The sequence below is a fragment of the Arvicola amphibius genome, chromosome 13 (assembly GCF_903992535.2).
Source record: "Arvicola amphibius chromosome 13, mArvAmp1.2, whole genome shotgun sequence".
Classification (NCBI taxonomy): domain Eukaryota; kingdom Metazoa; phylum Chordata; class Mammalia; order Rodentia; family Cricetidae; genus Arvicola; species Arvicola amphibius.
In genome coordinates, this window is record NC_052059.1 from 64,986,299 (window position 1) to 65,010,304 (window position 24,006).

At 43.7% G+C, this 24,006-nt stretch overlaps 1 protein-coding gene across 2 annotated transcripts in view; it reads left to right on the top strand.

The window, feature by feature from the left end:
- Nucleotides 1-444: 444 nt before the first annotated feature.
- Nucleotides 445-24,006, top strand: part of Dlgap5 (DLG associated protein 5) — a 37,843-nt gene continuing 14,281 nt past the window's right edge. For both annotated transcript variants that reach the window (XM_038310290.1, XM_038310291.1), the window contains exons 1-10: nucleotides 445-528; nucleotides 3,313-3,548; nucleotides 6,455-6,648; nucleotides 6,800-6,862; nucleotides 8,817-8,901; nucleotides 8,994-9,113; nucleotides 16,669-16,739; nucleotides 18,925-19,190; nucleotides 20,140-20,252; nucleotides 20,737-20,863. In XM_038310290.1, the coding sequence (XP_038166218.1) occupies nucleotides 3,314-3,548; nucleotides 6,455-6,648; nucleotides 6,800-6,862; nucleotides 8,817-8,901; nucleotides 8,994-9,113; nucleotides 16,669-16,739; nucleotides 18,925-19,190; nucleotides 20,140-20,252; nucleotides 20,737-20,863 (1,274 nt within the window). In that variant the 5' untranslated portion in view covers nucleotides 445-528; nucleotide 3,313. The remainder of the gene's footprint in view (nucleotides 529-3,312; nucleotides 3,549-6,454; nucleotides 6,649-6,799; nucleotides 6,863-8,816; nucleotides 8,902-8,993; nucleotides 9,114-16,668; nucleotides 16,740-18,924; nucleotides 19,191-20,139; nucleotides 20,253-20,736; nucleotides 20,864-24,006) is intronic.

Consider the following 24,006-nt stretch of genomic DNA (forward strand, 5'->3'; position numbering starts at 1 on the left):
CTCTGCGTTCAAGGCCAGCCTGGTCTACAGAGTGAGTTCCAGAGCAGGCAGGACTCTTTCAGAGAAAACTTGTCAAGAAAAGAAAAAAAGGAAAGAAAGAGGCAGGGAGGGAAGGAGAGGAAGGGAAGGGAGGGAAGAAAGAAAAGAAAGATTTTAAAAAGAAAATAATTCTTTTAAAAAATGAAAGATGAGAAAACGACCTGGAGCGGAGAGCAGAAACGCTCCCCGCCAGCCTCGCCCTCCCATCCCAGCCGTGCAGATGCTCCCCTGTTTACCGCCTCCCTCATCGCCCTCCCCTCCCAATCCTTCGCCTTCCAAACAATTCAAAAGTCGCCCAGAACCAGCCTATCGCAAGCCTCGTCCGAGGGGAAGGGGCGGGAGCTTCCGGAAGTGTTGGCAGGAGTCCGTCCAATCGGCGGCCGGCCGCGGGAAGTTTCAGTTCGGGGCAGGCTCGAGGAGTTCCGTCTGCGGAGCTGCGGAAGTCTTTGTTGCCTGTTTGTTGGGGGCTGTGTCCAGAAACTGCGTCAGGTAAGAAAGATCGAGCGTTCAGGGTACTCCTTGGCTGCACACCATTGGGGATGGCCTGGGCTCCATGAGACCTGGTCTAGAGAGATGGCACAGCAGTTAGGAGCACTTGTGTTTTTGCAGAGGTTCGCTTCCCAGCACCCCACATTAGCCAGCTCACAGCTCCCTGTAGCCAGGAGATCCGACACGCTCTTTTGGACATTAATAGGCAGGGACCCACGCTCAGACGCACACACATACACATAAATAAAAAGAAGTCTTCGAAAAATTTAAAAAGCGGCATGAGAAAAATGTAGTATATTGCCCTAAAGCATTAACGAAAGTATTAGAGATAAGAATCTACCTGGCCTGTAAGCTCTCAAAAGATCCCAGAAGTGACAGCGGCCTCTGCTTTTCCTGAGGACTCATTCGTTACCACTGAGGTCATTCGTTACCACCTGTGGTTATTAAGTTGAAAATCTAAAAGAAAAGCCAAAACTTAACGGTGTTTTAAAATACCGGGGGGGGGGGGGGGGGGAGGGGAGGGTGAGAGCGCTTGCAAGGGCCGACGTGAGAGCCACCTTTGCTCATCACCGTAAAGCTAGAAGGTAGCGGCTGTTATCGGTCAGCTGCTTTAATCACTGCTAGGGTTCCTCTATGGTCTCTGGTCTCTTCAGGTCTTGCCGCTAGGTTCCTACTTTCATTTCCCCCCACTGGCCTGTCAGCCACTTAAACCTCTCCTCTCCTAAGTATCTTTTAGTCAGTGTGGAATCCTAACAACAGAACACAAACTAGAATACAAATACTTTTGGAATTATTGTGGTCCTTACTGTCTTTCTGTGTTTTGCTGAATACATTATCAGAGATCTTTCTAGTCTGGTGGTGCTGCCACACGCCTTTAATTCCAGCACACGGGAGACCAGAGGAAGGCCCATCTCTGTGAGTTCCAGGACAGCCTGGTCTACAGAGCGAGTCCCAGACAGCCAGGGCTACACAGAGAAGCCTTGTCTCCCCCCCCCCACTCCCTCCCCCCAAAAACATAAACAAACAAAAGCTATCTTTCTAGGAAAAGGCCTTTACAAAGGATTGTTTCTAAGATGGACAACGATAATGGGGCAGACTGATGAGGTTAACTTTGTTACCAAGTTTTGCTTAAATTCTTTCTCTAGTAATTTCCTTTTTTTTCTTCATTTGTTTGTGTTTTGGTGGGGAGAGGATTAAAACAAGGTCTCATGTAGCTCCCAGCAGCCTTGAACACCCTGTGGAGCTAAGACTATGAGTCAGCTCCCAAGTGCTGGATTTTGGTTTTGTGATTTCACGGTCTTTTATAGACTGGCTTTAGCCAGGTGCTGAGATCATGAGAGCGTGTATTCATCACAGTGCATATTACTGGAATAAGAGTGTGAGCGGGCTTCACGCGGTAGCCCAGTCTGGCTTTGAACTGCACTGAGCCTTCTGTGTCAGCCCCCCAATTCCTATGCTAGGATTGTGTGTGTGTGTGTGTGTGTGTGTGTGTGTGTGTGTGTGCACATGCTGTGGAGGCCAGAAGTCAACGGCAGGCATCGTGCTCTATGGCTCTTGTCTGGCTAGTCTTACGTCACTTTGACACACAAATGAGTTATCTGAAAGAAGGGAACCTCAATTGAGAAAATGCCTTCATACAATCTGGCTGTAAGGCGTTTTCTTAATTAGTGATTGATGGGGAGAGCTGGGCTGTGATCTGGAAGTGTAAGCCAAATAAATCCTTTCCTTCCCAGCTTGCTTTTTGTTATGGTGTTTGTTGCAGCAATAGAAATTTTCACCAAGGCAAGTTGGTGCTAGCGTAGTGGGGTATTGCTGTGACAGACCTGACCATGTTCTGGGGAGGATTGTGGAAAGATTTTAACTTAGGGCTAGAGAAGCCATTGCATGTTGAGAGCTAAGGCTATCTGTGGGAGCTTGGAGGATCACAATGCCGAGAGCAGTGTAAGCCAAACAAACCCTTGTTTTGGGTCATGGTGTTTTGTTGCACAGTAGAAACCCTAAGACAGCTCTCTTCCTAAATTTTCTTGAGTCAGACTTTCTCATCAAAGCTGGAGCTCATTGATTCAGTTAGGCTGCCTGGCAGAAGGGCTTTGGGTAAATGAAGTGCCTGGCTCTGCCCAGCGCAGCACTGGAATTGCAGGCACGTGTTGCTGTGCCCGCCTCTCATGTGCTGGAGATGAGCGGAGGTCTTCGTGGTTGTGTGGCAGGTACTCAGTGGATTGAGCCATCTCCTGTGGACCACTTTTGCTCCTTGAATTGAGAAGAAAGGCACGGGTTCTTTACCAGAGGAAGATTAAGGAAGTTGTTCTATGACACAGCTCTTGTCTTTCTCTGCCTCCACTTTACATGGAGCCTCTTGTCTGTATTTGAGAGTATAGCTTTTCTCTGCTTCATTTTAATCTGTTGAGCAGTTTCCTATTCGGAAACCCCAAATAGGCCCTGGTAACGTAATAGGTCTCTGATAATGTTCTACGTTCATATTTACTCATTTTTATTCTGGTATGTGTTTTAACATTTTTATTTCAAGGGAGTACAAAGTGGTATAAGAAATGGACAGAAATCATGATTGTTTTTATTAATTAATTAGTTTTGGTCTTTGAGAGAGGCTCTTACTCTTTAGCCCAGAATGTCAAACTCACAATGATCTGCTTGCTTGAGTCTCCCAAGTGATGGAATTAAAAGGGTGAACCAGCCACTACAACCTGGTCTCAGATTTTATTTTATTTTTTTAAATAATAAAATGAAAATCCATTTAAGTTGGTGTCTGATTCTCCTTTTTGACAGGATGCCTTTATCCCATTTTGCCAATCGGCTTCGGAAAGACTTAAGCACTGAAATGATTCGAACTAGCATTGCTCACAGGAAGTCAATATCTCAGAAAGAAAACAGACACAAGGTGTATGAGCGAAACAGGTATTTCGGCTTGAGAGATGTCAACGTTCCACTGGAAGGTAGAGATCTTGTTAATATACCTGAATTGTCTCAAAGCCTCGCTCCAGAAAAGGCCACTACCAAAACGAGTAAGTAAAGACCTTTCATAATTTTAAGTACTTTTCAGAGGAAGTCAAAGTCGGTCTGGAGAAATGTCTCAACAGTTCCTGACATGGTGGCTCAGAACCATCTGCAACTCCAGCTCTGTGGGATCTGACCCCTCTTCCGATTTCCACAGGCTCCTGCATGCATGCGGTGCACATACGTATGTATGCTTAGGCTTTCATGTGAGCATACACACATACACACACACACACATCAGATAAACACTAAAAGCAAAGGGAAAGTTGGTTTAATGTCTGGGAGGAAAAAATTAAAGAACTCCACTGGTCAAAGGAAAATCATTCTGAATAACTCGGTGAGAAGCTTGAAATAGAAGTACTTCTCCTAGAGAAGAGAACAGAGATGATTCTTACATCAGCCCGGAATGGTTGGGGCCATGAGGACAGAGAGAACTGAGTAAACAAGAAGGGGTATTCTCAGAAGAGATAAAAACAGAGTCCTGGAGGATGTTGTAGGGCTGGAGGAGGAGAAGCGAGTGTGACCTGTCTCTAGGTAGGAGTCTGGAGTCCGGCTTTGTTTCTATAGCAAGTGGTAGAAACTCAATGGCGGTGATGCAGAGCAAAGGTGAGCGGTGAATGAGAGAAGGTCCTAGAAGGTTTTGTGTGTTTGTCTAATTTTTTTAGCATTTCTTGGAGGAGTGGCACATGGGAGGTACGTGGGAGTACACGCGGTCTCCGTCAAGAGTGTGGAGGTCAGAGGACAGCTCTGTGGCGCTGTTCTTCTCCATTGGTGGATGCTGTGGGTCCATAGAGCGGGCTCACGTTAGTCTTGCTCGGCCAGCGCTTCAGTTGCTGAGCTGTCTTCCTGGCCCCTAGAGGTGGGGTTTTATAATTCTTCAGGTGTTTGAGCCTGGTTTTGTAAAGGGCGGTACTGGAACTGCCACCACGTCTGGTTCTCTTCCAGATTTATCGTTTTTGTGATTCTGAAGAAATGTGAGGGACAGGAACTGGACAAAACACTCAAGTTTTTGTTTCTTCTGACCTGAGGTGAATAGTGCATGCTTGAAGAAAGGAGCAGGCCTGGTAGTGTGTTTGGAGAGAGAAAATAGCAGCCTGTTTACTGAGTGTCAGGAAATGGAGAAGGCCGAGGATCAGGGTTTGAAAGGGAGGCTTCTTTTGTGTGGTCTGATCACAGCGAAAATATGCAGGGAATATTGTAGAAGACAACAGTAGTGTTAGAAAAGGGCTGGAGGGGTGGCTCAGGGGTTAGTAGCACCTGCTGCTCTTCCAGAGGTCCTGAGTTCAATTCCCAGCACCCACATGGTGGCTCACAGTCATCTGTAATGAGATCTGTGCTGCCTTCTAGTGTGCAGGCAGAACACAGGATACATAATAAATAAATCTTTTTAAAAAATTAAGAGTACAATTTTAGGCATGTTAAGTTTTTCCTTTTCCTTTTTGATAAATACATTTTAAAGTAGAATTACCTCATTTTCCCTTTCCTCCCTCCAACTCTGAGGTACCATTCTTCCTATCCTTCCTATGCCCCACCCCCAAATTGATAGTCTTTCATTTATTACATACACATGCATGTATGTATATGTATGTGCAAATATATAAATACAGTCCACTGTTGACATGCTGAAGTTATGATGCCTATTAGGTATGTAAGGAAGGATGATCTTTAGAAAGCAGCCGAGGGACCTTGCGTAGTGGCTCACGTCTTTAGTCCCAGGTCCCAGGAAGCAGGGGCTATTAGAGCCATGAGGGCTATATACAGAGAGACCCTGGCTCAAAAGGGGGCGGGTGAAGGAAAGCCAGATAGGAATGGGTTCAAAAGAGAATGGAAGTCTCATCTAGGATACAGTATTGCTTCAAAGGTCGAACTTGAGTCAAATAAAACCCTGAGATGTAATTTCTGCTCTAGAAAAAACATGGTTAGGAATAAGTGAAAAACTTGAACTAAGCAAAACAAGAGCCCATCAAGGGCCCTCTTCTTAGGTAGCCTTGGGCTGGGCCTAAGAACCTAATTAATGCAAGAGACAGTTCACAGAAAAGCTTATAAAATTTGCATGGGAGGGGTCATGATAAGGAGAATGAAATTCAGAGAAATGACCAAGGTGTGAGTCTTCTTAGACTAAAAGTCACTAAGCTTGTGAAGGAGGGACAGCAAGTGAAGCTAGAGCTGCTTTGTTCAAACGTGAGGAAGGCTTTGTGAGGAAGGCTTTGTGCGGCAGGGACAGCCCTCCCAAAGAATGGTTTGGTTTGGTTTGGTTTGCAGGGTGATTAGGGATTGAACTCACCTGTGCTAGGCAGTTAAGCAAGTACTTTTCTGCTAACTATATAGACTCCCAAAAGAACCTTCTGTTTTTAGAGACCAGGTCTCAATAGATAGCGCTGTCTGGCCTGGCATTGCTGATGCCAGGCTAGTCAAGACCCTGCATTTTTCTTGCTTCTATCTCTCAAGTGATCAGTTGTAGGCAGTTGTCAGAAGTTAACGGAATTTTTCAGGCTTGTTGCATGTAGGAAAAGGCAGAGCAAATGGCCCATTCTAAAGTTCTTTGACTGATTCAGCCTGACGTAATCAGTGCATCAATTTTTTTTAATGAGCAATGAATATAATTTTCAAAATAATTAAAGTTTGAAAAGACTTGTTTTACAGTGTTGAGGAATTAACAGGACAGGATTTAAAGCATTTCTTGCCAGGAGGTGGTGGCACACGCCTTTAATCCCAGCACTTGGGGAAGCAGAGGCAGGTGGATCTCTGAGTTCAAGGCCAGCCTAGTCTATAGAACAGCAAAGGCTACCCAAAGAGGATCCCTATCTCAAAAAAAAAAAAAAAAAGGAAAAAAGACGCAAAACAACCAAAATCGTTTTGTAATATTTTGTCTAAATATTTTATGGGCTGTTGTTTGGTACCCTCCTCCCCTTAGAGTCAGAGAAAATGGTTCTGAGTGATCAGCGGAAACAACTCCTTCAAAAATACAAAGAAGAAAAACAGCTTCAAAAATTGAAAGAACAGCGAGAGAAAGCTAAGAGAGGAGTATTTAAAGTGGGTCTCTACAGACCTGACGCCCCCGGCTTCCTTGTCACAGACAACAGGAACGTGAAAGCTGAGCCGGAAAAGGTACGCTTATTATTTTAACTTAAAACAAACAATTCCTTTAACTCTGGAACTAAAAAATAGCTACTTAAAAGTTTAGATTTTAAACTGAGACATGTAATTAATTTTGCCAATCTTTGTTTGCTTAATTCACCTTTTTTTGACTGTTTAAAAGGCTTTTCCATACACCGGGCGGATTACAAGATCAAAGGCCAAAGATCATATGGAACACATTAAGGTACCAAAATAGCGTACTGTCTGTTTTCCCCTCAAAAGGTGTTTTTTTCTTTTTTTAAAATTTGCTTCTTATGTATACAGTGTTTTGCCTGCATGCATGCTTGCATGCCAGAAGAGGACACCAGATCTCATTACAGATGGTTATGAGCCAAATGTGGCTTGTGGGAATTGAACTGTGGACTTTTGAAAGAGTAGGCAGTGCTCTTAACTGCTGAGCCATCTCCAGCCCTTCAAAAGTTTGTAATTCCATTTTAAACCTAAAATCAGATGCAAACGTGGTGATTTAGTCACCTGAGTGAAAGTGTGAAAATTAGTGGTAACGTAGAGCAGTTTCTGGCTAGATGCCAAGAAAAGTCACACTCACAAACAGTAGTGTTTACATGAGCAGCTCTTAGTGTGGTCCACCCCAGCTCCATCTTTATGAACAGCTCTTAATGTAATCTATCCCAGCTCCATCTTTATGAACTCCTCTTAGCGTGGTCCGTCCCAGCTCCATCTTTATGAACACCTTAGTGTGGCCCACCCCAACTCCATCTTTATGAACACCTTAGTGTGGTCCACCCCAGCTCCATCTTTATGAACCCCTCTTAGTGTGGTCCGTCCCAGCTCCATCTTTATGAACCCCTCTTAGTGTGGTCCGTCCCAGCTCCATCTTTATGAACCCCTCTTAGTGTGGTCCGTCCCAGCTCCATCTTTATGAACCCCTCTTAGTGTGGTCCACCCCAGCTCCATCTTTATGCTGCTGTGTGTGCACTATGTTGTTACTCTGCACTCCATGCTATCTGCATAAAATCAGCTCAGAATGAGGGAAGCCTAGTGGGGGGAGACACATTTCTGGTCTCTAAACACAGCAACAATCAAGAGAGAATTAAATATGAAGCTAGGTTTTATGCTTTTAGCATATTGGACTCACTGCCCATGTTTGTCTGACTTCTCTAGCCTCTGGGATACTTACAGTACCAAACAAAATCCTGAGCTTTATGGAGCTCACTGTAGGCCTAGAAAGAAAAGTGGTACATATAGTCCGTACAAAGGGAGATGGCAGAAGGAATAGGCATTGAGTAACATTTTAGTTGGAGCAGTCCAGGAAAACCTTCCTGTGATGCTTACTTGTGGGGTGTAGTCTTGAGGAAGTGAGGGAACCCCAGGAAAAAGCTTCCTGCCTAGGAGAAATGTAAATGTAAGATTCACGGATTCCTTTGCTGTTGTAATTTGTTGCTTTTTTTCTTTTCCCCTAGCAATGTTGGGAATCACAGAAGCCAGGGACCTGTACAGGTTAGGCATGCTCTATACTGCTGAGCAAAATAGACCATGGTGTACCAGCCACTCACTCACTATTCATGGCTCATTTTGAGGCTGAGGCAGGGAGTTAGCTTGCGAGCTTAGGCAACACAAGAAGGCCTCATCTCGGGGAAAGAAAACCACAATTAATGTTAGTGTTGTCAGAATTCTCAAGTGAACATATGGCCTTGACCCCAGAGACATCTCTGAGGTCTGTTTTCTGTGTGCTGTGATTAAAGGCGAGTGTGAGCATGCCTTCCTGGCTGTGTTTTTTGTTTTGTGTGTGTGTGTGTGTGTGTTTTTTTTTTTTTTTTTTTTTTTGAGAGAGACTTTTTTATAGCCCAGACTCTCCTATTGGTTGAGGCTGGTGTTGAACTGCTGATTCTTTTGAGATCACCTTACAAGTTAAAAATGTGTTTTGACCGGGTGGTGGTGGCACATGCCTTTTATCCCAGCACTCGGGAGGCGGAGGTAGGTGATCTCTGGGAATTCAAGGCCAGCCTGGTGGTCTACAAGAGCTACAAGAGCTAGCTAGTTTCAGGAAAGCTAGGGCTGTTACACAGAGAAACCCCGTCTCAAAAACCTGCACGCACACACACACACACACACAAATACACACAAATGTATTTTGAATTATTACGCAGTTAAATAACAAAGTACCTAATTCTTCACAGATTGACAATAGGAACACCCTTCAAGCAGCACGATTTGGCCAAAAACAGACTTCTGAAAAGAATATATCGGACAAAGAGAAAAAAGGTAGGAATATTAGCAATGATGATGAACTTGGTGCTGCCACGGAAATAATTTATGAATGACAAAAAACATCTGATTAAGATTATTTTTCCCAGCTGTACAGTCTATGGTGCTGTCAGGGAAAATGACCGGATCAGCCGCTACTCAGAGGACAAAGCAGGTGGCCCGAGCAGTCCCGTCTGCCACAAGAAAGCCAGTCACAAGAGTTGCTGGGGGTAAGAGACACAGTGATATACTTTATAAAGAACAAGAAAAGGTCAAAGAAGACCATGACTCTAAAATATAGTGTGTTTGTTAATAAACAAAAACTAGTATAAACAGATGCCGAAGTATCAAATTGGCAATGGAGCCGTGGGTGAGGGCTGTGTGTAGGCTGTGCACATGCGATGACTTCCTCAGTTCCCCTCGCTGTGCTGTCTGAGGTGCAGTCTCTGACCGTGGGATCCAGCGCTGGCTGCAGATGGGTGCCAGCACACAGCCCTTTACAGGAGCCCCGGCTCCCAGACTCAGGTCTGGTGCCACACTAAACCCTTTGCCAACGAACTACTGCTTTGCACTTTTGTTGGTTTTTTTTCCTCTTTTCGAGATTTATTTCCATTTTTTTGTGTGTGTGGGTTTTACATGCGTATATCTCTATAGCAGATGGGTGCCCACGGAGCCAGAAGAGGGCATCTTATGTCCTGGAACTGGACACATGTGGTACAGATGATCCTGCTGGCTCAGGCTTTCAAGGAAGTTTGAAAGTTATAGGCTGCCCAGCTGTCTGGTTGGTTGGTTGGTTGGTTGGTTGGTTGGTTGGTTGGTTGGTTGGTTTGTTGGTTTAGTGTTGGAGGTAAGATTTGTTGGTTCTGTTTCTTTATGATTAGTATGCATTTAGTAATCAAGAAAAAAGAAGGGAGACATAGCTTTATTTTGAAAAGCAGATGGTTTATATTTGACAGGAAATTTTATTTGTCTTTTGTCCCCTTTAATGGTGTGTGACTTCTAATCGTAAAAGTTGAAAATATATATTCCTGTTTGTCCTTCAGACTTTACCAAATGATCTAGTACTTTAATATAGCATCGCTTCTGTTTTCTTTCTTTCTGTTTTTTGAACTGTTTTCTTTTTTTTTAAGTTTTATTTATTTTTTTACATACCAATCCCAGTTCCCCCGCCCTTCTCTCCTCCGGCTCTCCCTGCCCCCCATCCACTCCTCAGAGGTAAGGCCTCCCCTGGGAAGTCAACTAAGTCTGTCCCATCACCTGTAGAGGCAGGACCTAGGAGCCCCCCTCCCAGTGCCTAGGCTGAGCAAGATGCCTCTCCATAGAGAATGGGCTCCACAAGTCAGTCCATGCATTAGAGTTAGATCCTGGTCCCACTGCCAGTGGCTCCTTATACTGCCCCAAGCCACACCATTGCCACCTGTTCAGGGGGCCTAGTCCGGCTCTATGCAGGCTCCCAGTTGTCAGTCTGGAGTCAGTGATCTCCCACTAGATCGGGTCAGCTGATTCTGTGGGATGGGGACATCATAATCTTGACCCCATTGTTCGTATGATCACTCATCCCTCTCTCTACCTGGGGGCCCAGTAGTAGCTGTGGATCTCTGCATCTGCTTCATCTGTTTCTGGAAAAGGGTTCTAGCTTCTCTCGGTTGTGGATGTAGGCTGGTTATCCTTTGGTTTATGTCTGGTATCCTCCTATGAGTGAGTACATACTTTATTTTTCTTTCTGGGTCTGGGTTACCTCACACGGGATAGTTTTTCTAGTCCTGTCTATTTGCCTGCAAATTTAAAGATGTACTCATTGTGTAAATATACCACATTTTCCTTATCCATTCTTCAGTTGAGGAGCATCTAGGTTGTTCCCAGGTTCTGGCTATTGTGGATAATGTTCTACGAACATAGTTGAGCAAATGTCCTTGTGGTGTGATTGTGCCTCCTTTGGGTATATGCCCAAGAGTGGTACTGCTGGCTCTTAAGGTAGATTGCTTCCTAATTTTCTGATTTCCACAGTAGCTGTACAAGTTTGCACTCCCACCAGCAAGGGAGGAGCATTCCCCTTATTCCATATCCTCTCCAGAATATGCTATAGTGTTTTTGATTTTAGCCATTCTGACAGGTGTAAGATGGTATCTTAGAGTTGTTTGGATTTGCATTTCCCTGATGACTAAGGATGTTGAGCATTTCCTAAGTGTCTTTTGATCATTTGAGATTCTTCTGTTGAGAATTCTTTGTTTCGATTTGTACTCCCCCCCCCCCTTTTTTTTTTAAACTGGATTATTTGGTAGTTTGGTATCTAGTTTCTTGAGTTCTTTGTATATTTTGGAGATCAGCCCTCTGTCAGATGTGGAGTTGGTGAAGATCTTTTCCCATTCTGTAGGCTGTCATTTTGTGTTGTTGACCATGTCCTTTGCTTTACAGAAGCTTCTCAGTTCAGGAGGTCCCATTCATTAATTGTTTCTCTCAGTGTCTGTGCTATTGGTGTTATATTCAGGAAGTGTTCTCCTCTGCCAATGCATTCAAGGCTGCTTCCCACTTTGTCTTCTATGAGGTTCAATGTAAATAGCTTTATGTTGAGGTCTTTGATCCATTTGGACTTGAGTTTTGTGCATGGTGATAGATATGGATCTATTTTCATTCTTCTACAGGTTGACATCCAATTATGCCAGCACCATTTGTTTAAGATGCTTTCTTTTTTCCATTTTATATGTTTAGCTTCTTTGTCGAAAATCAGGTGTTCATATGTGTGTGGGTTAATATCAGGATCTTCGATTCGATTCCATTGGTCTTCCTGTCTAATTTTATGCCAATACCAAGCTGTTTTCATTCCTGTAGCTCTATGATAGCGGTTGAAGTCAGGAATAGAGATACCTCCTTTATTGTATAGGGTTGTTTTGGCTCTCCTGGGTTTTTGTTTCTCCGTATGAAATTTAGTATTGTTCTTTTGAGGTCTGTGAAGAATTGTGCTGGGATTTTGATGGGCATTGCATTGAATCTATAGATTGCTTTTGGTAAGATTGCCATTTTTATTATGTTAATCCTACCTATCCATGAGCATGGGAGATCTTTCCATTTTCTGATATCTTCTTCAATTTTGTTCTTTAAAGGTTTAAATTCTTGTCATACAGGTCTTTCACTTGTTTGGTTAGCGTTACCCCAAGATATTTTGTTATTTGTGGCTATTGTGAAGGGTGATGTTTCTCTGATTCCTTTTCCAGCCCGTTTATCATCTGTATAAAGGAAGGCTAGTGATTTTTTTTAGTTAATCTTGTATCCTGTCACTGACTGAAGGTGTTTATCAGCTGTAGGAGTTCCCTGGTAGAATTTTTGGGGTCACTTGTGTATACTATCGTATCATCAGCAAATAGCGAAAGTTTGGCTTCTTCCTTTCCAATTTGTATCCCCTTAATCTCCTTTTGCTGTCATATTTCTCTAGCTAGGACTTCAAGTACTATATTGGATATATATGAAGAGAGTGGACAGCCTTTTCTTACTCCTGATTTTAATGGAATTGCTTTGATTTTCTCTCCATTTAGTTTGATGTTGGCAGTCAGCTTGCTTTAAATTGGCCTTTGTTATGTTTAGGAATGTTCCTTGTATCCCTGATTTCTTCAAGACTTTTATCATGAAGGGGTGTTGGTTTTTGTTGAAGGCTTTTTCAGCATCGAATGATATAATCATGTGGCCTTTTTTCTTTCTTTGTTTATGTGGTGGATTATGTTGACAGATTTTCGTTATGTTGAACTACCCCTGCATCTCTAGGATGAAGCCTGCTTGGTCATGGTGGCTGATGTTTATGATGTGTTCTTGGATTTGGTTTGGCAGTATTTTGTTGAGTATTTTTCCATCAATGTTCATAAGGGAGATTGGTCTGTGATTCTCTCTTAGTTGTGTCTTTGTATGGTTTAGGTGTCAGGGTAACTGTAGTCTCGTAGAAAGTTTGGCAGTGTTTCTTCTGCTTCTGTTGTGTGGAACAATTTAAGAAGTAACAGTATTAGCTCTTCTTTGAAATTCTGGTAGAATTCTGCACTGAAACCACCTGGCCCTGAGCTTTTTTTAATTGGGAGGCTTTTGATGGCTTTCTATTTCCTTATGAGTTGTAGATCTATTTAACTTGTTTATCTGGTCTTGATTTAATTTTGGTATTTGGTACTTACCCAGAAAATTGTCCATATCCTTTAAATTTTCCAATTTTATGGAGTACGGGTTTTTGGAGTATAACCTAATGATTCTCTGGATTTCCTCCGTGTCTGTTGTTATGTCCCCTTTTTCATTCCTTATTTTATTAATTTGGATATTATATCTCCCCCTTTTGGATAATTTGGTAAAGGTTTGTCAATCTTGTTGATTTTCTCAAAGAACCAGCTCTTTGTCTCATTGATTCTTTGTATTGTTCCATTATTTCTATTTTCTTGATTTCAGTCCTCAGTTTTGATTATTTCCTAATGTATAGTACTACTTGGTGAGTTTACTACTTTTTGTTCTAGATCTTTCAGATGTTCTGTTAGTTCACTAGTGTGAGATTTCTCCAGCTTCTTTATGTAGGCGTTTAGTGCTATGAACTTTCATAGCACTCTTTCATTGTGTCCCATAAATGTGGGTATGTTGTGTGGTCATTTTCATTGAATTTTAGGAAGTCTTTAATTTGTTTATTTCTTCCTTGACCCATTGGTAATTCAGGTGAGCATTGTTCAATTTCTATGTGTTTGTGGGATTTCTGAAATTAGTATTGTTGAATTCTAACTTTAAGCTATGGTGACCCAATAAGATACATGGGGTTATTCCAGTTTTTTTATATCTATTGACATGTGCTTTGTTACCGAGTATGTAGTCAGTTTTTGAGAAGGTTCCATGAGGTGCTGAGAAGAAGGTATATTCTTCTGTGTTTAGATGGAATGTTCTATCTATGTCTGGTAAGTTCATTTGAGTCATAATATCTGTTAGTTCCCTTATTTCTCTGTTAATTTTTTGTCTAACTGACCTGTCCAGTGGTGAAAGTGGGATATTGAAGTCTCCCACTATTAATGTGTGGAGCTTAATGTGTGATTTAAGCTTAAATTATGTTTCTTTTACAAATGTGGGTTCCTGTAGTTTTTGTGGGTTTGTTGCTGCTGCCTGTTGTGCAGTCCCCATTTGAGGGGGGATGGAAGTGGGTGAGTGGGCAGGGGTGAGAGACACAGAGGCAAGGGCACAGACTCTGGGAGATTCCAATACAGAAGCTCTTTATTGTAAACAGGTTGGGGTTTTTATGGGATTAGGGGAATGTTGCAGGAACGTTTCTGGTTGGTCCTTTTGAAACTAGTGGTCACTGTTGGCACGTGTGATTGTCTAGGAGTGCACATTATTAGTTACTGTGCTCTTGGTCCTCTGACAGGTTGCCTTGGCCAGTTTTGCTGGCTCATTATGAGTTTGCATGTGCTTGCTTGTGCTTGCGCTATTGCCCTGCCTCATGGGCCCTTGTGTTTGGGGCATAGATGTTCAGAATTGATATTTCTCTTGATGTATTGATTTTTTTTTCCTGTGACAAATTTGAAATGTCCTTCTTTGTCTCTTTTAATTGATTTTAGTCTGAAGTCTATTTTGTTAGATATTAGGATAGATACACCAGCTTGTTTTTTAGGTCCATTTGATTGGAAAAATTTTTTCCCAACCCTTTTCTCTGAGGCAATGTCTATCTTTGAGGTTGAGGTGTGTTTCTTGTATGCAGCAGAAGGATGGATTCTGTTTTCATATTCAATCTGTAAGCCTGTGGTTTTTTTTTATAGGTGAGTTGAGTCCATTTATATTAAGGAATATTAATGACCAGTGATTGATTGCTGGCTCCTGTTTAGTTTTTGTTGGTGGTGGTATCATGTGTGCATTTCCCTTCTCTGGGATTTGCTGCTGTGAGAACATCTATTGCCTGTGTTCTTATGGATGTAGCCGACTTCTTGGTTGACGTTTTCCTTCTAGTACTTTATGTAGGGCTGGATTTGTAGGTAGGTATTGTTTAAATCTGGTTTTGTCCTGAAATACCTTGTTTTCTCCTTCTATGGTTGAAAGTTTTACCAGAAATAGGAGTCTGGGCTTGCATCCATGGTCTCTTGGTGTCTGCATAAAGCCTGTCCAGGACCTTTTGGCTTTGATTGTTTCCATTGAGAAGTCAGGTGTAATTCTGATAGGTCTGCCTCTATATGTTACTTGGCCTTTTTCCCTTGCAGCTCTTATTATTCTTTCTTTATTCTGTATGTTTTGTGTTTTGGTTATTATGTGGTGAGTGGACACTCTATTTGGTGTTCTGCAAGCTTCTTGTATTTTCATAGGTTGGGAAAGTTTTCTTTGGGTATATGGATGCCAGGGGCTGGGGTGATGCTTCCACCCAAACATCCCAGACTCTTTGGCTATAGGGACTCTGGCTGAAGTCTGGCTGCTGCTTGCGGACATGGGGTGATGTTAGGGAGGAGAGAGTTGGGAGTTGGGCTCACACTCAGTTGGAGGTGTGACTGGAGAGGCCTCAGGCATCTGTTTCTTGAGATAGCTGAGAAGGCAGGTTGCTAGGAGAAAAAAAATAAATTGTTATTATCAGCTCTTTGGATGGGGCTAGCCTTGGGAAGGCCAGAAAGAATGGAAGGGTGAATTGCCCTTGTACAGGAGAGGCAAGGGTGAATGAATGAGATGAAAGCAGATAAGCCCTTTAAAACCGAATTTTATTTGCTGGGTAAGTACGCATTTGACCCTGGAGAGGTGGTACCAATGGTGAAGTCCCAGGAGCTGGTGAGCTGGTGTAGTTGCTGGTGTTATCTGGAGAACCCTCTGCAGGTTGGTCTTGGCCCAGGCAGGGCCTGTAAAATATGCTCAAACGGGAGGGGTCAAAACAGGCACTGGAGACTGTTTTCACCAGGCCACATTTTTTGATAAAGCAGCAGAACTTCTCCCAGGAACCTGCAGGTATCTATCTGTAAAACAGTTGGGGCAGATTTGCGTCTTGGTGTCATAGCAAAAGGTTATGTCTTTAGATTAAAAGGCATGGCCATTTTAGAAGACAATTAAAGGAAACTGGACACTCTGAACCTCTGAAGATACACCTGAAACTTGTCAATCCTAGTTTGCCTAGGAAAGATGCACACCTGTCTGTATCTTTAGCATGAAACTTAGCAAATGAAGTAATGAGCTAGTACCCGAAGTCATCAAATGCCCTCAGACAGATCTGAGAGGGAGAAGTAAATGAGCAGAAGGAAGACAGCTTTTTCAGCTATGCAAGCAATCCCAAGTCTCCCCGTAGTCTTTGGCGAACACCAGTCTTAGAAGCAGTACTTGCCTTTAGGTGATGAGCTCAGGAGGCCTGAAGAGTTTCCTGTGGTGGTAGGGTTCTGTCTACCTGTCTTACCAGGATGGGACGAACCATCCCCGGTGTAGTGTCCAGGAAGCTGATGAAGTAGAAGGCAGCTTTTCACTGTGTGTGTGACTTGGCCTTATGCAAAGGCAAGCCTCCAGGCAGAACAGTCCCTCTTCCTCCGATTGGTATATTTGTTGCTGTGGCTCCTTTGAAGGCTCCTTCATGGTAGGCAGAGCAGAGCCTCTGGTGATTGCTCCTCCAGGTGCAAGCGGGCCCAAGGCTCAGATGGGTTGCTCCTTGAGGTGGAAGCAGGGTCCGTGGTTTCAGTCACTCACTGCTCCTGGGTGGGTAGCTTGGGCTTCTGGCACTCCTGGGCATGAATACCTGATTTTTGACAAAGAAACTCTCATCTTCCCAGCAGAAAAGAGCGCTTGTCTGTTTTCAAATGGATATCTTGCTTCTCTTTTTTCTTTTAGAGAATGAATCTGAAAGAGTGGGGCCAAGTAGGGGAAGACCTGCCAGAAAGGTGGACGCCAAGCCTGACAAGGTAGAGGATGTGGTCTGCTTGTCCCGGATGCCTGGCATCTCCTTGCTCCGTCCATAGCTGACGTGAAGCATGCGGGTGCTTCTAAGAGCGTGCCTGTGCACATACTGAAGCCTGAACCTTAGCAAGTGTCGAGGATTTGCTGATACTGGTCGGTGTCTTAATCTAACCCTGAGTTTTAAGTAGAAAAAGCATATTCTGATTAACAGAGAAAATAGAGAGTAGAAAAACAAGCTGGGACTGTATTGCAGGAGCTGGTTATAGGGTGAGATGCTGCTTTCGGTTTCAGCTAGAATGGGGCGTCGCCTGTGCTTCCAGTTAGCTGAAGAATTTGAGGTTTTCTCCATCTCTAGCAGAATTTTCTAAACAGAGTTGTTAAGAATTCGATAAGCTTGGGCTTCTAACATCACCTATCAGTGGGGCCTGTGAGATAGCTCAGCAGGTCAAGGCGCCTGCTGCCAAGCCTGGCGACCTCCCCAGCACCCACATGGTGGAGGGGAGGACTTGACTCCTGCAAGTGTCCTCCAACCTCCACGCATAGAAATTTAAAAAAGGAAAGAAAAAAAAAACTTAAGGAACTATTTTGAGTTCCTAGTCTCTTGGCCTAGAATACAACCTTAATCTTAAAGACAAACGAAAGAACCACTTGCCGAAGAGTGCAAAGCCTCCCTAGAGCCATACTGAGTGTCCAAGGAAGGAAATGGAGAGGGAATCTTTAAGCTTTAAAGGAAACCCTTCTAAGATTTATTTTGTGGGGCCTGAGAAATAACTCAGTGGGTAAAAGCGCTTGCTATCAAGCCTGATGACCTGAGTTTGATCCCCGAATCCCACAGGGTGGAAGATATCCACATCTGGTACCTGTGTTCTGATCTCCACCCATGCCGTGGTGTACACACCCCAAACAAATATACATACCGTAAAATAAATAAGTATATTTTAAAAAAAATAATTATTCCTCTGAATGTTATCATTCGTTTTTACTTTCACTGACATATTGGCCTTTGAGATTCTTATTCAAGTTGAGTATGAGTTCAAAAACCATAAACCATGAGTTCATAAGTCAAAAACCTTTTAAATGTGTAAATATCAAGTATCAACTATGCTGGCTTGGAAAAATATGTTTGTATTCTATGGCTTGATCTCATTGTATCACACTAAAACTGTTGTTCTGTGAAAAGCTGATTTACAATCTAAGGTTATTTTTGAATTATTTATTAATTTTATGAGTATGGGTGTTTAGCTTGCATATATGTCTACGTACTACCTGTGGAGGCCAGAAGAGAGTGTCAGATCCCATGGGATTGAAGGTACAGATGGTTGTGAGCCTCCGTGTGGGTGCTGGGAATTGAACCTATGTCCTTTGGAAGAGCAACCAGTGGTCTTAACCACAGAGCCATTCCTCCAGTTCAAGGTTATTTTTTTTTACTAAGGGTGTGGTCCTCTAGAATAGGAGTCACTCAATAAGTACTAGATTTCTTCTTAAAGCCTTGTAATTTTTATGAAAGTGTGTTTGGGGGCTGGAGAGATGTCTCAGAGGTTAAGAGCACTGTCTGCTCTTCCAGAGATGCTGAGTTCAATTCCCAGCTGCCACATGGCAGCTTACAACTATCTATAATGAGACCTGGTACCCTCTTTTGGCGTTCAGGCAGAAACACAAGCACACACTGTATACATGATCAATCAATCCATCTTTTTTTTTTTTTAAGGTATACTTTGTTAGTTGAGTTTTTCCATTTTAGTTTTAATATATTTTAATTAAGTATATCTATTTTAGTTTCAAATTGTGCGTGTGGATGCTCTCTTGCTAACTTCCTGTTACTAAAGCAACCTAAGGAGGAAAAGGTTCACTTTGGCTCATAGTTGCAGGACATAGTCCATCATCCTGTGGAATCTTGAGGTAGTTGGTCACATGGCAGCAGCAGTGAGTGCCTGTGCTCAGCTCGTTCCCTTTTCGTCAGTTGGCCAGAATGGTGCTGCCCACACCACAGTTAGGATGGCTCTTCCTGCCTTGCTTGTCTAAGACCTCACTCTCAGGTGTGGCCAGAAGAGAGTCGTGGTGACGTCCATCAGTACGGCCCTCATAGTGTCAAACGTGTTTGTTGCTACTGCTGCTATTTGTGTGTTTCTGTTTTAATGATTGGGTACATTCCTGGAAGAGAAATTCCAGCTCTGTTCTGCTTATACCTAGGTCGTTCCCTCTAAAGGTGCTGGTGAAGAAAATAGTGTGGGTCCACAGAGCAGCGTAACAAGTGGAACAGGTCAGGACAGGGTCTTCCCAGCCATGGAGAGCTTACCGAGGACAGTTCCTGCAAAAGCGAAGCAAAGGAATTCCTTTGCGCCTGAGCATTGTGTGTTTCAGCCACCTTGTGGGCTGAAGACCTACCCAGTGGCACCGACGTGTCCTAGAGGTGACCACGCCCTCCTGACGCCCTGGAGCCCTTTAAAACTAGACAGGTAAGATGTGTACTTTAACACACACAAACACTAATACACACATTATCTTAACACGAAGCTTTTTACTAAAAGGAGCAACAAATGCCGGTCTTACATTTCTACTTTTATCTGCCCTGTTTTTAGTTAGTAAAGTATGCTACCTGCGAATCACACAAAAACATTTTCTTTGAGAAGAGTTCTTCAGAAGCTTGCACTAATGTCTTTGATAGTTTTGATATTTTCTATGAATTGTATTCACCATAAACATATTGATTTTTGCTTTAAATAGGTGACTTAATTATAACCCTTAAATAATATTTACTTAATTTCTTTTGTAAAGATTTATTTTTAAGATGGACAGTGGTGGCACATGCCTTTAATCCTGGTACTTGGGAGACAGGCAGGTGGATCTCTGTGAGTTCGAGGCCAGCCTGGTCTACAGAGTGAGTTCCAGGACAGCCAGGGCTACGCAGAGAAACCCTGTCTTGGGGGGGGGGGGGCGGGGAAGGGGAGCTCCAATATCTCTGAGTCCCCTATAATTAGTTTAATAGAGAAGCCTGTTCCCGCTGTTGGTTTAAGGTTCCCTGCCCAGAATAAGCATTGTTCAGGATCCTAACCAAGGTGGTTGGCACGTGCCCGGCCCACAGCTATCCTGTTGGCAAGGCAGAAGAGGGCTGTTCAGAGTCTGAGGCCAGGCTCCATTTCCTAGCACGACACCATGTCAAAACCAAATAAAAATCCCCAAATAGTGACTTTTGATCCGAGCTTCCCTGGTACACGACATCTTCAGTAGCCTGCTCCACCCAGTGCTGGGGTTATGGGCACATAGAAATATATTAATTAAAAGCAGCTTTGTGTGAGTTAGGTAGTGAGGCCCTCTTTTTAAAGAACTACACAAGTTTCGAGTCCTTCGGCTGTGTATGTGGGGACTTGGTCTTTTGTGAAGTATACTTTTTGCTGTTACTTTTAGCTCTACAACTCAGGATTCAGCAAATGGACTCTTGGTACAAAAGTCTGTATCAGTGCAGCAAGAATCAAATAACTTAGAGAAGGATTTAGAGTCTCCGGCAGCCTGTGATGAAGGTAGGGTGTTTTAACTAAGATGTCATTCCTCTGGCTTCTGCTCATGAACATGCTCATTTTCACCGTGTACTTCAGAGATGTGTCCAGGGCCTGGATAAAGTGGGAGACGGGGAGAAGAAGCTAGGGAGAGCACCGCTCAGATCTGGAGTCTAAGGATAGAGCTGGACGTGGGTCAGACAAGAGCTAAAGACTACACCGGGGAGGTGGGGACACTGCCATTGGTCTGTTCCAGCCCTGGAGAGACCATCAGAAAGACAGTGGAGCGTGCTCTTAGAAGGACACTGCACATGACTGCTGACCTCCACGTGCGTGCACGTGCACACACACACTGAGGACCATAATAGACGAGCTCTGAATAGGACTGAGGCAGAAGCAGCAACGTTAAAGCTCAGCATGGCTAAAACTGAAGGGTTTTAGAAGATATCTCGTGAGTTCTGTCATTTTAGGAATTGTTCTTTAATGAGTAATGGTTTCTTTCACATAGAACGTGTCTTAAACCAAAAGGAAGCGCCTGCTACAAATTCCAGTTGCCTTTCGGTGGACGGAGCCACATCACTGGGAGTAGGTGAAGGTCAGGTGTCTCAGCCACAGCATGATGTGCCGTATTTCAGGTTCGTCTGTTACTGTCGTGAGAATCTGCGTTCGTGTCTTGACTTGAAACCCCAAATTAAGGTGTTCCATCTTACGCATGAACATTTAATATGGACAGTGAAGAGGAACTGGCTTTGGTGCGATTTGTGCCTTGCAGTTTTTGCTCCTCTCATAGCTAGGGTGTGGTAAGGATTCTATTGTATGGGTGGGCGGACGCGCGAGGGAAGTGGCCTTCCCAGCGCAGAGTCTGGCCCTCCCATGCAGTTGTTGATTTTGTTGTGAGCGTTTCGAGAGGTAAAAGTCTTGTATGTGCATTGCTTTGTTTCCATCTAGTGGTGAGTGTTGATGACTTCTGTGTCAGCACCTGAAGAGCTCTCTCGTATGTGGGTGCAAACACTCGGTTGTCGCCGGGCGGTGGTGGTGCACGCCTTTAATCCCAGCACTCGGGAGGCAGAGGCAGGCGGATCTCTGTGAGTTCGAGGCCAGCCTGGTCTACAAGAGCTAGTTCCAGGACAGGCTCTAAAAAAAAGCTGCAGAGAAACCCTGTCTCGAAAAAACCAAAAAAAGAAAGAAAGAAAAAAAAAAACAAAAAAACACTCGGTTGTCTGCTCTATCACACTTTATTTAGTTGGACTCAGTTGGTGGCTCTAACAGGCTTCAGCTGCTCGCTCTTGAAGCCCAGGCTGAAGAGAGAGAGCGTCTTCTGCATGGGGCGGCAGTGTCAGTTGGTAATGCACTTCCTAGCACCCAGGAAAGTTTGATCTCCAAACCAAACAAAGTAGCCAGGAGGATCTGAAGTTCAAGGTCGTCCTTGGCTACATAACCCCTGCAAGAACCGCCTGGGATAGATGAGAGCTTGTCTTTCTGTTATTGTCTTAACCTTGGAGAATTCCATACAATGTTTTAATCAAATTCACCTTCAACATCCTTTAACTCTTTCCTGGTCCACACCGCCTCCAAACCACCATCAAGTCCTCTTTTCTTTGCTTTGCTTTTAAATAGCCAGTGGACTGCTGCTGTCTGGTTGGTTGGTTTGTAATATGTGGGTGTCATGCTTACACGAGTGCTAGTGTGCTGTGTGTGCCTGGTTCTTGAAGAGGCCAGAAGAGGCCTTTGGGTCCCTGGAACTGGAGTTAGAGACAGTTTTGAGCCAGTAATTTTTTATCTTTTATTTTTTGTATCTTTGTGACTGGTTTATTTTACTTAGTGTAATATCCTTAAGATTGATCTGTAGTGTTAGAATTTCCTTCCTTTCTCGGTGTGCAGTCCTAACTGTCATGGGCCTCACTTTGTAGACCAGACAGGCCTCTAACTCATGGGCAGTCCTCCCATCTGTGCCTAGCAAGTGCTGAGACTACAGACGTAAGCCCTGTGCCCAGTTTTCCTTTCTCAAGGTTGAACATGATGGGGTGCGGTGTCCGGAAAGGTGTCAGCCTTTTTAAGGGTACTTTGCTGATGTTTCAGAAGAGTTTGGTTTCCAGCATCCACATGGCAGCCCACACAGCTCCAGGGAATCCAGTACCTTCTTCTGCCCTCCAAGGGCACTGTACACACACGGTGCACTTGCATACACTCATACACTTGTAAATAAATCCTTTTTTAAAAATTTTATTTATTTATATTTTATGCAACAGTGCTCTGCGTGTATGCCTGCATGCCAGTAGAGGGCGCCAGATCTCATTACAGATGGTTGTGAGCCACCACCAAATTAAACTCAGGAACAACCAGTGCTCTTAACTGCTGAGCCATCTCTCCAGCCCAAGAATAAATCTTAAGTGGTACTCCGTATTCACATTTTGCTTCTGTCATCTACATTTCTGTTGTTTGTTTTGTTTTCGTTTGTGACGGAATCATGTTACAGTCTCCTGACACCCTGCACTCACCATATGAGCCCAGAACCTTGCTGGCCCAGAACTCGCTATAGCAGCCTCCAGTCTAGATTGATCCTCCTGTCTCTGACTCTGGTGCTGCCACACTCAGCTGTAGTGACGTTTGGCTTGCTTCCATTTGAGTGGTTAGGACCGCTGTGGACATGCGTGTGCAAGCATGCCTTGGGGACCTGCTTTCAGTTCTTTGATGTGTACGTAGATGCTGGGTCATATTACAGAGCTGATTTCTCCGCACTCTGGGATGCCTGTGTTAATACAGACTGAACTCCTACTAGGCCTAGATCTCTCACATTTTGGATTATGGACTTCTTGTTTGGGGTCTATTCTGTTCTTGTTGAGTGTTTAGAGCATCCCTAACCTATAGTGATAATCAAAACTCTCCAGCCAGGCGCAGTTTTTCACACCTTTATTCCCAGCAGAGGGAGGCAGAAGGTGGGAGGATCTGAGTTCAAGGCCAGCCAGGGCTCTGTAGACACCTTGTCTTAAGAAAAGTCTCTGGGTATCATCAAATGTTCTCTGGGGAGCAAGATTAACTCAAATAAATACTCTCTAGGACTGGAGAGATGGCTCAGAGGTTAAGAGCACTGACTGCTCTTCCAGAGGCCCTGAGTTCAATTCCCAGCAACCGTGATGACTCACAACCAACCATCTGTAATGAAATCTGGGGCCCTCTTCTGGTGCGCAGCAAAACATGCAGGCAGAACACTACATATACATAATACATATACATAATATATATATAATAAATAAATCTTTTTCAAAAAAGAGAAAGAAACATTATCTAATAGATTTTCTAGGACCCTGTCACCTTGCGGAGAGGGCTTGTTCATTTCTGTCCTTGTTTTCGGTTGTGGCCTCGCCTGGCTGGCCTCACTTGCACTGCTCCTCCTGCTCTGCCTTCTGGCACTAGACTGCAGCTGCACTCGCTGTGTGGTGCCTCAGGGAAGGCCCTGACTTTAGTCATAGATTCCGCTGGCTCTATCTTCAGGTTGTTTTTGACAGTCCTTAGTTCTGTGACAAGTATCTGAATGAGGAACCAAACAAATCAGAAATGGTAGCTTAAAAAGGGGGAAAGTGTGTCTTGGCATCATCCATTGTAAATTTTACTATCGAAGAATGGGCATACGTGAGTTATGTGATGATAGGAAATTTGTCTTTTGTGAGTTTTAGTATATAGTTCATTAAATCCTTGCACATAAAATCTTCAAAATGACTGCTTTGCCTTTTTTATGTACTATTTTGTACCTTTGTTTCAAACCGTCCTGTCTTGCGTA